The sequence below is a fragment of the Alligator sinensis genome, unplaced genomic scaffold (assembly GCF_000455745.1).
Source record: "Alligator sinensis unplaced genomic scaffold, ASM45574v1 scaffold223_1, whole genome shotgun sequence".
Taxonomy (NCBI): Eukaryota; Metazoa; Chordata; order Crocodylia; family Alligatoridae; genus Alligator; species Alligator sinensis.
Window position 1 is genome coordinate 3634879 of NW_005841936.1, and position 18073 is coordinate 3652951.

An 18073-nucleotide genomic window follows, 5' to 3' on the forward strand; every position below is an offset into this window, starting at 1 on the left:
GGTTCAGTAACCAAGGAGTTGACATTGATGCATGTGTTGATAAAGCTGCAAACATTCAAAATGAGATTAACAAAGATTTTGAGGAAAGGGTGACAGCTAATTTTGCACAGTATTCTGCATCTAATTCAGGTCACTGTAATGATAGAATATTTTATAACTGTTGTGTCATCCAGAGGGACTTTTATGATGCTTTGTGTTTGTAAGTATCTGTGTATCTGAGAAGTATAGTTTTTAATATATCATTCAAACAGGTTATAACTTTTTTTTATTGAACATCAGTTGGTTGTAGCCATAAACATTTCTACAAAAGCAAACTTTAACATTTAGAAACAGTTTTATGTATAAATCAACTTTCATCAGTTATCTAATTCACCTTGAAACATATGGACTTCAAGATATGAAACAGAACCAAACCTATTTTATGATATTGTTTGATATGAGCAAGATCAACCACCAAAAAGTTATATTAAAGGTATTTAAATAATCAAACTGTAGTTTCTTTATTTTGTGTGAGACCTTTTGAGAACATCTCAATGTATTTCTGTTCTATTCTCTTCTTTATTTGAAGGCAGCTGACATTCTTCTTTCACTTTTCTTTTTGTTTGTGAAATTTTCCTTTTTTTTTATCCACTCACTTCTCCATCTGCTTTCACTTTTGTTTGCTTGGGCCGTCTCTCATCCCAACTTGATAATGAGGAATGCGGTGTGACCCTGACCTCTATCAGCCCATGCATGACCTTCTGACTTCCCCACATAACCTTTGACCTTCTCTTTGACAGCTTGATTAATTACCCTGTGTTATGATTTATGAGTAAGTGCTATGTAAAAATAATAGACAACAGGTGGTCCTCTAAAAACTTTTTGTGGCATGTTTTCTTTTCCTGACTAACTTGATGAGCTATTTTAAGTTGGAAACTTGCTGGGACAATGTGTGTTTGGCAGTAACACGGCATTTTTACACACTTGGACACAGCACTGGAATTCAGGGAGCTAGGAGTTGAGGTGTAGCTGGGATGAAAATATTACAAAGTGTTAGCAGGGTGCAGTGCCAAAATGCACATTGGGTGGAAACACAAAACGGAGTCAACTGACATTTCAGGCGTTTCAGTCTCAGGTCACGTCTTGAGAAAATTGCTCAAATAATGGAGGGGGCATTTTTCAAGCTGAGCTGCATCTCCAACAGCTATGTTTACTTTAACGCTTCACTAGTGACTTCTGATTGGTTGTCATGACCTCATCCCACTGTTGCACCTAAGATGTTGCAACAGTGACATATACGTACCCTTCTCGTGAAAAAGATGGGAAATAAACAGAACATACATCTTTCAAAAAGATGAATGGACCTTACTATGTCCATTTTAACCATGGATAGATATCGTTTAGAGATCTAAACACTTTGAATCACATTTCCCTTGAGGATTACTCTGATCATGTTGCAAACAGTCTAAATAAAATTCTGGACTTAAAAAGCCAGATTGATAAAGCTTGGGAAAATGATCTCTTACAGACCCTTAGATTCAGGCCAAAAAGATAGTTACATAGGTCAAAAGATTCCACTCTAGCCCCTGACCTCTATGGTCACATATGGCATCCCATCTTTGTGGATTAATATGCAGGAGTGAATGTTTTCAGCTCATTATTCACTTGGCCAGGAACAAGATATTTTTAAAAGATTCAGAATATACCCCAAGTATTTTTTACTATATTATTGGGGATTAACCCTCTAAGTTATTGTGGATATAGGTACAGTTTAAAAAATCTCACATAAAGTTCCAGTAAAGGACAGAAATACCCTTCCTATTTCAAATTGCTATGTTTCATTGACCAGTGCACTTCTCCATCGACATGGCTGTTGCTACAGAGGTTTCCTATTCATAATTCTTTGTGCTTTTCAACACGTGTCTGCTTTAGCCTGCTTTCCAATTGGCTATCATTTTCTGAATAAATGATAAATGAGCTATTATATATTTGTAATTGTATTTATAGACTTGAAACTAGAGCCTGCATAGAGTCTTCTTTTACCACTCTTAGACCTCAGGGAGTACTTGGGTCCATGGATTAGTAGTTCTTAATAAACCTATCCAGAACATTAGAATTTAGGAAAAATCCTATAACGCTTTTATTTAAAGTTGCCTATTTTAATCTGAAAGCATAATCATAAAGGATGAAGCCTACCTATCAATAACAGTTTTGATTATCACATCTAATCCTAGATGTATTACTGGACTGTGGAAACAAACTTGGACTTTTTTAACCACAAGCATATTTCTTCTCTGAGATATATTTGTATGCTGAAGTTGGTTTCTATCAATTAGTTGAAGAATTATGGAGATTATTCCATTTCAGACAGAAAAATATTAAAATAGTTTAATCATAAATGAGTAAAAAACCAGCAGTTTGCAAAGTGTAAAATAACTTTTTAATCAGCAGAGGACTTGCTTCCTTTTGTACAGAGTGGAGAAAGAGAAAAAAAACACTCCGTTATTATGTACATGGATAACATCTCTAATTTTTTACAAATAAAGACAGCCTCCTGGCACCGTGTGTTTATTTACAAGAGAGTTCACCCATGTTCAATATTTTAATAACACTATATGCCCACTGTGGTTGAAAGTAAGATTAGCATCTACCTTTCTATTGATATTACTGTCAACATAGGTTATACTCCAAAGAGCTTTTTAAACTGAACTAGTATTGGTTTGTCTTTGTTTTAAACACATTAGTTATTACAAGTTTTTAACATAAAGAGTATGGTTTATTATTATTGTTAGATAAAAACAGTTTTGTCTTTTAATGGCTTAAGCTTTTATTTGTTTAGCTCTGCATTGTCTTGTACCTGGTACAATCCATAGGGTTTTGCGCAAGTCACTGGAGGGTATGGTCTTTTGTATCTAGTCATAATTTTCTGATTTCACTTTTTGGTTTACATTTTAAAAACTGAACGTCTGTGCAAAGTTTGATACTGAAGATCTATCCTTCTTATGACATAAATATTTCAGACATTGAATGAAATCAGAACTCACGTTGTTTTCATAGATAAGTCTTTACTGAAGGATGAGGATTACCTTTTGGTGCAGTAGGTTTGTATGGTTTAGGACAGGTGGATAGAGGTTAAATTCTGGTGCAGTTATGTTAGATTGCATTTCTACATTGTTTCATGTGTGCAGGCAATGTATGTTAAATTAGATGCTCATTCTGATGTCACAGCTTAGATTGAAGCGATCATGGAAAAAGGTAACCATAGGAAAATGAATATAGATAATACTTTTTATAAGCAAAATAATATTAGAATAGTATCTTCAAATAGTACGTGTTGAGAGCTGAGAGACTTTTTTCAATTATCAATTATTATAGCAATGATACAAAAAAATGCCTTCTACATTTGAAAAAATAAAAAAATATTAAAAGTTTAAAGGGAGATATGTTATGCAGCTTAAATCTAATTGATAAAAATCCTTTAATTGATTTACGTGGTAGTGAATTTGAAAATGGAATCATTTTTCATCTGTTCATGTCTCTGTGAAAAATTGACATTGTGTCCTCATAAAATTGGACAAATGAGTCATGTAATTTTCAGTTACATAATCAATAACTTAGACAAATTCTACTTCTTTGATGATTTATATGTCTGTTTGGTGGCCAGCTTAAAATGGACACAGGGTTTCAAATTTCAGTAACACTTCTGAAACCATAATAAATACATGAATTTTGCATTTGGCATTGTATAGAGACCAAAAAGAATCAATACACAGAATGTGTTCAAAACAAACAGGTCAAGAATATGAGCAGCAAACTACTTACTCTACACTGCAGACTAAAATCACCAAAAGACTTCACGTAATAAGTTTTGAAAACTTAGTTATTTTTTACTGCCCTATAGTTAGAATAGCATGAAAAATGTTCTTTCATTTGATGTTCCTAATGTACTAATATTTTAACATAGGTTTATGGACTAGATTTGTTTTAGATGTATAAATTTAATTTTTAAGTTGTCCTTTTTCTGCAAGTATTGCACAGTATTCTTTTGTCCTATTAGTTTTTATATGATTATTCCTATTATGGGATAGCTAAATTCCAAGATGTGCTGTCTTATTTTCTCTCTCTCTCTCTCTCTCTCTCTCTCTTTTTAAGTTCAATTCACTCAGTAGAGAGGGCAGGGAAGAAACATGACAGGAGACCACTTACTCATGGTACAGAATCTAGTAAGGAGGCAATTTTCTCTTTGGCCTATGGTGACCTTTTTTGACTATGTTCCTTACACCAGAGACAGTGTACTGAATGCCTCTATTTCACCCTGTTTAGCAGAGTGCAACAGTGTCCTTTAAGTTAGTTTTGGTGGGAGGAGAAGTTATAGCAGAAATTTGAGAAGGGCGTGAAAAGTTGTACAGGCACAAGGAAGAGGGGTAGGAACTTCCTTCAAATGTGATTTTAATAACTAGTCGAGTGTGTCCAACTGTAGAAAATCACCAAGTGACAATCTGTCTACCTGACAGTGATCACAATGCATTACAAGATTTTTGAATAGCTATACAGATTGGAATAAAGCAAGACCAAATAAAGTATCTTTTGTTGGTGTAGATTTGGTTTACTTTGGTCAGCTAGGTATGTAGACTTCTTTGATCTTTTCACTTGGTCGGAGTGAAAAAATTAGGGCTTAAATAAAAAAGGCTGAAATAATGATAGATAACTGATAGAGAATAACTTAAAAATATAATCTTTATTTCTAAAGTTTATTTTTTATAATGGACAGCTTGGGTTGAATTTGGAGCCTATAGAAACTTTATTTTTCTGTTAAATCTTTGTCTGCTTCGCAGTATTTCCCAGCATTTAAAATGCTCTTATTCTCAAATATACAAAATCGGTTGTTATTTTTAAATTATATGAAAACAAATAGATTCAGCATTTTATTTCTCTTAATATACATTCTTGTATCTTTCAACATTTTCATTTTGTGAACGACAAAAATCCAGCTTAACATGACCTGTTACAAGTACAGGTTTCCTCTGGGTTTCCAGATCACAGTATGTAACTTAATCCCAATGAAGTTTTAAAACAGTTTTAAAGTGGTACTTAAAAGCCATTTTACTCTAACAGAGTTGACTTGTAAGCAGTATCACTGAATCTGTGTTGATATTGATTCATTGTTACTACCGCTATCAGTTTATGCATTGTATGCTGGTGGTCAGCTATACAAAAGAGGGTTACTATTTTAAGCTGTGTTGAATAGTTTCCAGAGGATTTGTTTAAAAAAAAAATCTTTCTATTATAGAAGTTTTATTGGCTGGACATAAAGTTTTATGCTCAACATTTATGCAGTGTTCTTAACATCTTTTGTTTTTAGTTCCAGTACTTTCTGAAAAAAATCTCATGAGATAACATTTGATTGTAAATGTAAAGCTAATACCAACACATATTTAAAAGTATTTTGAATGTAAAACCAGTTCATACAAATAAAAACAGAGAAAGAGGCATGTACAAATGCCACCCATGGATAGTTATCCCTTTAATTACAAAAATGAAATACTCACAATGCTTCTTAAAATATTACCATTGAAACTGTGCTCTTGGTCTACTTTATAAATCACTTACATTCATTATATGAAGAATGGTAAAATAAATTGAAAGCAAATTCAAAGATTAAATCTTTCCTTTCATATTCTTCCTTTATTTCTTCTTTTCCAAAACAGGAAGGCTATGGAGTAATAGTACTGAATCCCAATGAGAACTATATTGAAGTAGAAAAGACAAAAGCCCAAGTACAGCAATCTTCTGATAGCTCAGATGAACCTGCAGAAAAGAGAGAAAGAAAAGATAAAATCCAAAAGGAAACAAAGAAGCGACGTGACTTCTACGAAAAGTATCGGAATCCGCAAAAAGAAAAAGAAACTGTGCAGTTGTATATCAGAGTAAGTTCATTTTAATGTAGCTTGCCCTTATTTGGTAAATTATGTTTTGGATTCAAAATTAATGGAGATATTTAGATTAATAAATGCTATGCTTTTCTTTTAAAAAGATAGAGAAACCTCAGTCACTTATACCACTTTCAAGAGTTTGTTCAAAGTGAGGGACTGTTCCTTCTATTGATATTTTTTGTCATTTATTGCATGTGAAGTTTTGAAAATGTTACAAAACGTTCCTTTCTAATTTCAAAATGGAACTTCAAATAACCCCCAGAGGAGCATACTGGATATCACCAGACAAACTCTAATTTAAAGAAGACTTTGTAAAAAGATTTTATGAGTCAGTGTGAACATAAGAAACACTCTCTAGTACAGCTTAGGAAAAATATAACTTCCCATGCATGCATTTGTAGCATTACATTATTCTATATATTTGTGAGGCAATAATTATGGCCTGATAATTTTTTTAACATATACCTACTGAATTAATAGTATATTGTGCAAATACTGGTGTTCATCTTGTATGGTAGCAGCTTTTTCTGGTAACGTATTTTTTTCATATGAGCAGCCATCCATTGTATTTCAGCTAAACTTCTGAAGGCAGATAAAGAGAGAGAGTTATTAATATCTTAATAAATATTTAAGCTAGAATAGTTCAAGAATGGTGTAATGAGGAAACTCTGTCCCTTGCTCTTTTCTTACTCAGTGAACCTTTGCACTTTGTAATGCTAGCAGCATGGGATCGTTATAACAGTGCTACCCAAAGATTTCTAATTCTGCAGGGGGCACAAACAATATTATTTGCACTTTGACACATTCTACTTCATATACATACTATGCATTATACATTCTAGACAGATTCATGCAGTTTTCAAAGCCCTTATTATGAAAGTTAGCATTTTTATTCAACAGTAAAACATGTCAGAAATGCCATGGTGTAGTTAAAATAGTAAAAACGTGTGTGTGAAATAAATAAAAGTCCAGCAAAATAGATGTCAAAATCATGTTAATTTTAATTTTGTGTTCCTTGTAATTATGGTTTAGTATAATAATAATTTATAGAAGAAAAAGCTCTACTGTCTAGTTAAAACTATCATACCTTGGCCATGAAAAGCGTTAGCAAGCAACATTATTGTACTTTGAGGAAATAAATTGTTAGTTGGAGGTGCAGAACAATGAGGACATGTTCACAGAAAGAAACCAAAAGGGCACTGCTTTTCTTCGCTGCTTCTTTTTTTGAGTCTGCCCATCAACCAATCCCAGCCTCTTTGAGAGACATTATTGTTCACCTGGAGAGTGTGCCCATGGGTTAATGGATGTTGTGATACTGTCCAGAGGCGGGTTTTTTCTTAAGACTTGTGCCAGCAATCTGGCATTGGCTGTTAGAATTTGCACTACTTCTAAAGGACACTTTCACCATTCTTTTTCATCTGTGATATCTTTATACATATGGCTGCTTTGCATGGCAGGGCATGAAATTTAACTTGGAGCAGCTTGGCCCAGAGCACATGTGAATTGCAAGATGCACTGTTCTCTTGGCCAATGAATACATATTTCAAAACTTTGTATTTGTAAAAACTTCCTTTTTAAAAAAAAATCTGGAAAAAGCAGAATAAGTCTAACTACATAGCATACATTGTGGGTCCATTCCTGTGTCTACTGAATTGATTTCAAGTAGGATAGGCTCTGATGCTGTTGACTCTGAAGTCTGGCAATTTGCTTCACATTTTGTTCAACACATCAGTGTAGAGACATTTGCTATTTACTCTATGGGATTATGAAAAAAGAAAACTACATTTCTTTGTCACTCTCCGAAAATACTATAGAATGACAGTTTACTTCGGTAGCATGTCATGCAAAGGCTTTTTTTGCAGACCCCGGTTGTGAGACAGGAATAAATTGTCATATCCATTTTTCCATTGGGTAGACTGATATGGAGGGAGGTATAAAGATGCCCCAAAATTAATGCAAAAATAAGGTTTTCTCATGTGGGCCATGGAAAATAAATGTATTGAAGTACAAATAGGTAATAAGAAAAGACATGAATTTCTAATGTTGAAGGAAAATTTGTGCCATGCGAATTGGAGCAACTGTTGAAGACTGTTAATTAGTGGGAATAGACAATTCCAGTTATACTCTCTAAGGGTCACTGAGACCTACAGTATTCTGATGAGTAAGTGCTGGCTGAACAAATTAAGCTGCCAGAGTGATGTTTTAACTTACATATCCAGTATTTTCAAGATTTAAAAAAATCTAACTTGATTATTTAAGCTAGTTTCCTTACCTACTTCCTTTTCAAATGTACATTTCTTTCAAGTATTTTTTTTTAATTTCTAACATATGCAAATAAGCAAAATACATAGGAGCAATGTAAGAGCAAAAAGACCCTAAGCTGATTGCAAAATGAAATATATTTTACCTACCAGATGCATATAAAAAGAAATGGCTAATTATCAAATTGTGTAGTGTATTAAGAGCAGAGCTTGAGAGATCAAAGTACTTATTGTTTCATGCTGCAAGTTTCTTTAACTACGAAATAATATACTTGCTGGCATACTTTAAAGCTTGTTAAAGGGATTGATTTGGTCTGGGCAATAAACATCATGTCAAACATTATGGCAGAAAAACCTGCTTAATATGTTTTGTAATAAGACAGAATTTTTTGTTCTTGAAAACATCTGCCAACTGAATTCAAGAGTGAAGACAGAAAATGTCATCAATTTAATAATAATCCTATAAATTTAGTTTCTTTTCAGCAACACAGACCAAGGCAAAAACTCCCTGGTATTCAGCATTTACTATAATTCTTTGTAAAATGATGAAACAAAAACATTTTACTTTTATATAATGTGTTAATTAATGCATAATGAATTTTAATATTCTCACTGATCAGATTTTAACAAGCATATTGCCAGCAGATCATTTTAAAAGCATCTGTTTTTTAATGTGTTGAATTGAGAATTGAGTCAAATAGCTAAATATGTATATACATGCTTTTAAAAAACATATTTCCACCCCTGCTTATAAATGCTACTTAATATCTTTTCTTAGACCACAAGAGGCTGCTGCTGTACACAGTAGCCAATGCTTCCCCCAGAAACTTAGTACCCCAACCAGTCTTCATTTATTGCTGAACTAAACTCTGAATATGTTAATCTCTAACCTTTGCCTATGGAAACGAATCATACGTGCTTAAATGTGACATGATTATTCTTTCCATCTCCCACTCCCTGCAGATTTCCACACTGAAAGTGCCTACTCTATGTTGAAAGACACTTAGAAATGTAAATCAGTATTCAGACCATTCTAAATACCATGCACCACTTAAGTACATACGCTGTCATGGATCATGAAATATTATTTTATGATGCACTGTGTACCTGTGTACTTTCCATAACAATGGTATAGTTTTTAATTGTTATATAGTAACAAACATCTTAGAAATGAAACATTGATATAGCCTTTCCTCACTAAATAAACGGTATCCTTTTCTATAAGAAATTGACCTAAAAAGAAATCATTGCATTATCTGGTAATCTAGGAAAAAAAAGAAAGAAAAATCTCTCCTTCTGAAATTTAAGGAATCTGAATGTTTTTAGCTATGGATATGGGTGAATGTGGATGTTTGATATTTAGGATGAAAGCAACAATAAGACAGCAACTTATTAATATAAATTAAATCTGTCAATAGCTGCAAATGAATTCAGCATTTGTATCCATGAATTCAGCATCCAACATGCTAGGCCATAGGAAACCTTTGCAAGGTACTTGGGAAGGGCATGCCATTTCTCCTCTGAGTTAAAGAATGGTATAAGGGGTGTTGGTTGTAGCCATGTTGGTCTAAGGTCATAGGCAGACAAGGTTCCTTGTTTAAATATAATATATTTTATTAGACCAACTTTTTTTTTGGATGACAAAAACAGTGTACTAGAATCATATTTCACATTGGACAGAGCTGAGACGGGATCAAGATGGGTTGTCAAGGGCACTGAGATTTCCAGGGTAACGGAAGATAGGGCATTCAGTAACTATGTGGTTTGCGGTCTGTGAGGGGGCGCCACATTCACAAGTGGCACTTGGTGTCAAGCCCATTTGATGCATGTTATGACATAAGTGGCCATAACCAGTTCAGAGTCTATTGAGGTGGACCCAGGAGAGTTTGTCTAAATCAAAGCTGGGAGGTCTTGCAGAGGGGTTTGGGATGAATGTTTTGAGTCTGCAGTTCTCAGAGGCCCATCGTTCTCCCCATAGTTGTGCAGCCCAGTTGTGTGGGGAAGAACCTTTGGAAATACAGTACAGGTGGTGCAGGTGGGCAATGAAGGGTTTCCTAGATTGGAGGTGCTGCCCTATTGGAGGGTCTGAGTAGATGTGCTGATGTAGGTAGTGATTATGGTCTAGTTCAGCATGGCAAAGGAGGCAGAGACATTGCTGATCAGGGTGAATGTCAGGGAGAGCAATACCGCTGACGAATGGGAGCTGTGATGTAGGGGTAGAGTAGATGGAGCCAGATATGAGTCACATGCTATTTTTGAGTGTGCTGTCGACTTTGTGAGTATGGGCACTTCTGCATCACACTGGAGCACATGATTCGGCTGTTGAGTATGCCAGTGCCAGGGTGGATGTCTGAAATACGGTGGGGTTAACTCACCATCTGAAGCCAGCTAGTCAATGGAGCAGGTTGTTGCAAGTTGTACTTTGGCTGCCAGTTGGGTAAGATGCATCTTGTAGGTTAGGGTATTGTCAAGGGTGACTCCAAGATACTTTGGGTGGCTTTTAAAAGGGATGGAGTTTGTTGCACCCTTGACATTCAGTGTTGTTTTGGTGAGTTCATTGGTGGGTTGGAAGGTGCTACTGACTGTCTTTGTGATGTTTAATTTGAGTCTCCAGCTCTGAAAGTAAGTGCTCAATGTAGTGAGGTCCTTTGTCAGACCTTGTTCCAGGTTCTTGAAGTTTTTTCCTGTGATCATTAGGGAGATGTCATCTGTTTACATGTATTTTTTGGTTACTGTGTGGGGCTACTCTGAGATGTAGATATTGAAGAGCAGGGGTGCTAGGATGGATCCCTGAGGTATACTGTTCTTCAGAGAGCTCCTGTTGGATATCTTTTCCAATATGAAGAGTGAAGTAACAGTTGAAGATGAATTTTTGCAGAAAATGGACCACATGTTTTTTGGGGATTTTGTGAAGCAGCTTCAGAGTGAGGCCTCATTGCCATACTGTGTCATAGGCTGCAGATAAGTCTACAAAGACTGCTCCTTGTTCCTCCCTTCTTCAAAAGCTGCCTTAATGTCTGCAGTGAGGCAGGAGACCTAGTCAGTAGTTGAGCTAGTCAGAAGCCAGCCTGTTCCTTTGGGAGCTGGGGATTGATGATGGGGTACAGGAGATTGTACAGAAGTCTTTCAATGAGTTTAGATCCCACTGATAGAAGACTGTAGAAGAAGTAGATGAAGAATTCTGGGTGGAGGTTGTCTGGGCCTGGGGACTTTCCAGCCTTGTGGGTGCTGATGGCCTCCATCAGCTCTTTGATTTCAAAGATGATGCAGAGATTTGAGTCTATTGAGAGAGAGTACCAAGCCTCTTTCAATTTTGCATTCACCATACAGGAAAAGTTTCTGTCTGGTTTTGAGAATTTTCCATTGTTAATAAAACATCTGGCAATGTCGCTGGCCTTTGCTAGAACTTTTGGGGATTGTCTGGAATTGCCAGTTAAGCTGTTGATAGTGGACCAGGCTTTCCTGCTCGAGTGGGTGAAGTTTATGTTTTGAGTGGTTTGGATCCAATTGTCTTGTTTCTATTTACTGAGGTGGTCAAGGAGTGCTGTGGCAGCATCATGGATTTCTTCAGGAGTGGTAGTGGATTGGCGTTGATTGGCTAATTTATCACATTTGTTGTCCTACCGAGGGATGTAGGATTTTCAAAACCCGTGAAGGATATTGTCTTTCTCAATCTGAATAATTACAGAACAGAATGTTTCATAGGTCTTATTAACATCAGAGTTGGTTGGTTCAGGTAGGGAGGTAATGAGTTTAGCAGAGTCTGTTTTGATTGTCCCATTTAGCTTTAGTGAAGTTCTCGCATGGGGTTGGTAAGCTTGATTTAATTAAAGATGGTTGGTGCTGTGAATGGGGGAAATTGCCAATCACCATTCTGATGGGAGGCGAAGTGGGGGTTGTTGCACTTGCAAAGGCCAGGTCAGGGCTGGTATTAGTTTTCCGCCTGGTTGAGTGGAAGGAGCTGTGTTGCTTGGAGTCATAGAGCAAGGTGAGTCCTGCCAAAGATGCCCAGTCTACCAGTGCTTTGCCATCTGGAGAGTCATGTTGATATCCCCACTCCAAGTGCTGACGATTGAAATCTACAGAGTAAATCATTGGGTGGGGTATATAGGGATGTTAGTGAAGGGAGTTTTAGGTGGTTTATTCACATTGACTGTGGTTACACCATAGATGAGCGCTGCGATCCAAGAGAGTTGATGGCTGCAGGGAGAAGTGGCTGTTAGTCTGGATGTGACATGGGTAGTGATCCATGGTAACGTCTCGGATGGCCAAGAGCTCCTGAATCAACAAAAACACCAAAGCACACAAAGATAAAGATATGGAAATCAATAAAATTCTCAATCACCAGACCTTCTTAGAGCCAGGAGGCCCTTGCCCTATCCAGTTTAACATTGAGGGCCTGACTTGAGCCAAGTGTGAAATAATCCAGCAACTGGTCCAACAGCACTCTGCCGTATGTTGCGTGCACAGAGCATACGGTGTGAAATGAAAACAAGCAAGAATCTTATCAGGGGATAAGGCACAATGCCACATTTATTGAAAACATAAGACAAAATAAAAGAAAGAATAATAAAAAGGTAGTGTTTCCTATCTCATACACTCTCACACACATCCCCACTTATTCACATGCATACAAAAGGAGACAGACAGACAGTCCTGCAAACATGAAGATATTACAAATCCTTAAGATGCTTGGGTTTGCTTGGTGGCCAGCCAAGTTAACCACGAGGATAAAGCCAGGTCTTGTCGGACGCATACTGATGCCACTGCTTCTTCTGTGCAGGACAGACCCAAAGCCTCTTTGTTTTTGTTCATCTTTATAGTGATTGTTCCCTATACAAGTATATGGGTCTTGCTGTGTCACGTGCTCTGGACAATGACATGATCCTTTTTTTGTTGCAATGTTATGATTGACAGACCCTTCTAGCTTTGTGGTCTGCAATTTCTCCATCAGTTGACAGCAACTCTTTGACCATTGGAACAAAACATGATTTTGTATGTTGTAATTCTTAACTGCTGATCTTGGACATTGTTGTAACCTTTGTCTGTTAAATCACAGAAGGCTATTTCCGTCCTTTTAGTCTGAGGTGCAAGACAGACCATCTCAACATATGCATTTCCACACATACTGTTTATTCTTTCATTACCTCTTTTCAAACATTCCAGACATACCACAGGGCTTACATACACACCACTTCTCTTCTACGATATTTAACCTACAAAATCACAAAACAAGATGGCTGTTATACGTATGCTAAGCAATATAAAAATCAAAATGGAATCTTAACTAAGGCTAAGTTACACAGTTATTTGGGCAAACTAAAATGGATATTGGTTACAAACTAATAATTGACAAAGCAATAAATGATATTATAAAGGTATATATCAAGAGTATATAAAGGCAAATTAACTTTAGCTCAGTACATAAGGGTCCTAATCCAGGAAACCCACTCAACTGATGATAAGAACTTCTATATCCTGGGTTTCACCTTGATTGCTGCACTTCACAACGCACACTATGGCATTGCTACGTTTGCCAAAACTTGTGACACATCCAGACTAATAGCCATTTCTTCTTGCAGCGATAAACTCTCTTACATTAGGCCAACTAAATTCTTGGAAAATTTGTTCTTTGCAAGCTTTTGGGTACAAACATTTGTATAAGACATTGTATAAAACATTTGATTCCCACAGTGGAAACCATAACAGTTACTAATATTTGCGTGCATATTGATTTTTAAGTGGTCTAGATCTTGTTTTGAGGATAGAGCCTTTTCACAGATAAACTCTCACCAGTGATCACTAGCTGGGCTTAATTCCTTCTCTGTGAAAGGAATTGAAGCATCAGTCTAGCAAAGCTTACCATGCTTGCCTTTAGGTTCATGAGCAGTCCATTAAAAATCAGTAACATATAATTCATATGAAACTGTGCATGTGTCTAAATATAAATGTGCTAAACTGTTTCCTGGGATTGGATCCGAATTCCTTTGTCCCAGTGTGTACCAAAGATGGAAAGCAAGAATCTTTGCTCCTTTGTTTAACCTAAAAGGCTATCTGTCGAAATGAGTAATCCAAGAAGTAGCTGTCTGTAAAAGATATAGGAAAAATGGATTAGTAAAATAATGAACAACAGTTGCAAAAGGAAAATGTCTAATCCTTTCTTTAGTGCAAAAAATACTACTTTTTCCTCCAAAAGAGACACTACAATATAGACAGACAACTCCTGTCTGAGAGAGAGACCAAGTGATGTGCCCAAGCTCACAAGCCATGTATGGTAGAGCTTTGAATCAGAACACAGCTCTCCTAAGTCCTACATGAGTGTCTCAGACACAAAACCATCCTTCCACTCTTTTAATTGCTTATTTTCAGAGTCAAGCCTTGTGTAAATATGGAATAATTTGAGTGATGTTAGGTTTTTTAAATTGTAAAACCTAAAGCTCTCTCTTCAACTTCAGATTTGGGTCAGGAAGGAAATTTTATCTTAGGTCACATTGGCAAGGACTATGTGGGAGTTGCTGCATCCTGTAGTATACAGAATGGTGCTCTTCTTTGAATCTTCTGTCCATGCCATTTATGTATTCATTCTCCTCTGCCATTTCTGTGGCAGGACACTAGCACTGGACTCTCCTGATGATTTTTTACCAGTAGCATGTTGTGGAGTATTTTTGGTGGTGTTTTCATAATGTGCTTTGTGACTAAGGTGTTCTTTTTTTCAGGACTCTTGGGATTGTCTACAAATGCAGTGGTTGCATAAAATGGCCTGAATGATGCCTTCCAGTCCTATAGTCATGTGTTCAGTGAACCCTCTATCCATTTTATGGGACAGGAAAAGCTGCCTCCATCAATAGATTTGTAGCAATTGAGTATAAAAGTCTATAAATTTCCAAGTTGTTTTCTCCCACAAAAAGGATCATTAGGCTTAAGAGGTTTTTTAAAAGTGTAGCTTATAGTATCATATAACTTCTAAACTCCTTCTGTATACCTGCAAATATTACCAGAACTCTATAATAGTTATATTAAATAATATTTTTTAAATTTAACAATATTAAATTATAATTATTTATAAATTATCTTTCTTGCAAATATGATAACTATTCAAATTATCCTTTTCTTAAATATTTGACATGGTAAGGGCACCTTCCTACAGCATGTTCTGCCTCTCTTTACCTAGAACAGATGCATTTGTTTTCTTTTGCTTGAGTAAGAGGCAGGTCAGAAAATCATATATTGACTAGAGGAAGATTTTTGCATTTCTGGATAAGTGATATTCGCTCTTTATTCTGCAGTGCTGTCTCTTTGTTCTGCATTTCACAAGTACAGTAAATCAAGATTAAGAACAAATCGGGGCCATCCACATTTCCTGCCTTTCAAACAGTTCATTACATAGGAAACCATGTATTGTTAGATCAGGCTCCTAAAATACAAAGCGTGCTATATGAGATCGCAAAGGAAAAATCAGCCTGCATCTCCTCCCATCATGAGTACTCCCATCAAGAGTTCTATAGTACTCCTATTGTTCTAAAACATATCCTCTATTACAGGTCATCTAAGTCAACCTTCCTTTCTCTCACGATTCAGGCTAAGTAAAATTGGACATCTGGTAAGGTAGTTGTAAAGAAAACTGGCTCAGCAGAAGGTGGACCTAATGGTTCAAGACAAGAGTGAATAAAATTATTCAGACTTCATGTACTCAAGTACTGCTGTTCTTTCATTACAGAACTAAAGATGTAAGAGGCTGAAAAAAGACCTGTAGAATTATCTTGTCCATCCCCCTGCCAGTGCAGTTTCACTATAGATATCCTTCCTCCATTTATCCACTCTTTAATATCAACAGAGTAATATGATTTCAATAGATATCTTAAGGATAACTTTTCAGTTTGTGTACACACTATCCCCACATGTCTTTATATTCCAGTTGTGGTCTTTGGAAATCTGGCCAGAAAGAGCATACCAGCAGGTCAAGCAGCAAAACCTACCCTTTCACCAACCTCAATGTTCTACTTACATCTCCTCAGCTGAGGTAACTCAGCCATAATAATTTAGAAATACTTAAAATTGCTTGCCCTAAGTGAAGTTAACGACATATTGGCCACTTTCAGTCATACGCTAACCAGAATTGACTGTCTTTGGTTTGGCCTAATGATACTCAGCACAGGATCTAAGAGGGACCTAAGATGGTCAGCTGTCACTTTTTTACAAAACCTAATCCTCAATTTTATGTCCTGTGGGTGCATCTAAACCAGACTCTAACTGTACAGTAGCCTAATAACACTGCACAGTAGCATGCCGGGCAAAACTCTTGCTAATACACTACTGCGCAGTAGTATTAGGCTACTGTGCAGTTAGTGTCTGTAAAAAGTTGTGCGTTGCTGCTCCTGCACAGGATTGCCAACTACTATGCGTTGATTTAGTATTTGGTTATCCAAGCACTAAGCTTAATGCACAGTAACTACGGTGCATTAATGAACATGTAGATATACCCTGTTTGGAGTAGATTTGAGATGTTTGTGATCTGGTTCTTTCTGTTTATGGTCCCAAAGGGCCTCCTGGCAATTGGAGACAACAGAAGCATAGAGCAGTCCAATATACTCATTCTGGGAGACCATAAATGAGGTATCATAATACCAGTTATACCATTTCTATATCACTTGTGCTTCTGAGATGCATAATTCTTATAAAATGAAGTTTACAATAAGATACACAGTAGCAGAAGCAGTTTAATTTTAATTTTAGTGTATCAAGCTAAATAACTCTAGGCAATACAGTATCTATGGATACTGAAAACCTCAGTTCTGTTCAATCTTCCATAAGTTTACAGCTGGTCATAGAGAGAGTCATAAGCAATTTAGAGTTCTGCTTTTATCTAGGTCACTGCCTGTTGCACTTCTAGCAAAGTGAGGCTGGCCCTGGTCATTACTGTCTAAAGAAATCATCTTTTCCTCTTTTTGTAACACATCAATTGTTTAATCTGGGTGAAATAAGACAGGAATGTGAACTATCAAGTGAGCAGGCTTCAGTTGTTTCTGGAAGCACTTAATGTGTATCACAAACAAGGCATAGCTCTCCTACTGTTCTTCTAAGGGCCTGGTCTGTTTGGAAGTGAGATGTTTAATTTGTGGTTATGAACCAGAAATAGTAAAGTTGAAAGCTTAAGGCACTGAGGCAGCTTGCTTAGAAATGGCTCTCTGGTTCAGCATTTCTTCTGGCTTTTTAGGCCTCCAGTTGTTAAATAAGAATTTTCAAGCATTTTTTGTCCTGAGTAGTTCTAAGATAAAAGATCTGCTAAGGCTCTTCCTGAACATCCCTCTTGGATGGTGGACTCTATATGGCAGGGTGGAGAATGTGCACGTTGTCCACAATGTGGCATAGAGTTGATAGATGCAAGAGAGGTCACCTGGAGACTGACATACTTTCAGTTACTTTTGTAACACCTGAGAAAGGAGGTTCTGAAAAAACAATGCTGATTAGCACTTCGAAAATACCTTTAAAGCACCAAACCCCTAGTGTGATTGCGTTTCTATCTCAGCAGCTGGGAGGATTTAGCCTGAGGAGTAGGTGCAACCTAGGTCTGCTGAATCATGTTCTGTTGCTAGAAAATTCTTTTCAGCCATTCAGTTGGTGGGTTGTTGAATTCTAGGGTTATTTACATTTACTGGCCAAAAATATTGCCCTTTAATGTTTCTTATTCTTACAGACCTGATGGACTAGTGGCCTGGCCATCCACATTAAAAGTTAGTCTTAAGGAGAGATTTTTAAAACTATTTAGGTAATTTTTGGTTATTTCAATGTGAGGTGGGTGGCAAAGTACCTTTAAAAATATGGGCCTCTTTCTTCTTGTTGTCCACTTGGTAGACAACCCCAGTGGAGGTTCCAGTCATTTACTTAACAAGGGTGGAACAG

At 36.5% G+C, this 18073-nt stretch overlaps 1 protein-coding gene across 1 annotated transcript in view; it reads left to right on the top strand.

The window, feature by feature from the left end:
* Nucleotides 1-16193, top strand: part of FAM172A (family with sequence similarity 172 member A) — a gene marked incomplete at its 3' end in the record, with an annotated part of 182567 nt that extends 166374 nt beyond the window's left edge. Inside the window, exons 7-8 of the mRNA XM_006019717.3 lie at nucleotides 5688-5906; nucleotides 16089-16193. Of these exons, the coding sequence (XP_006019779.2) occupies nucleotides 5688-5906; nucleotides 16089-16193 (324 nt within the window). The remainder of the gene's footprint in view (nucleotides 1-5687; nucleotides 5907-16088) is intronic.
* Between the last annotated feature and the right edge of the window lie 1880 nt (nucleotides 16194-18073).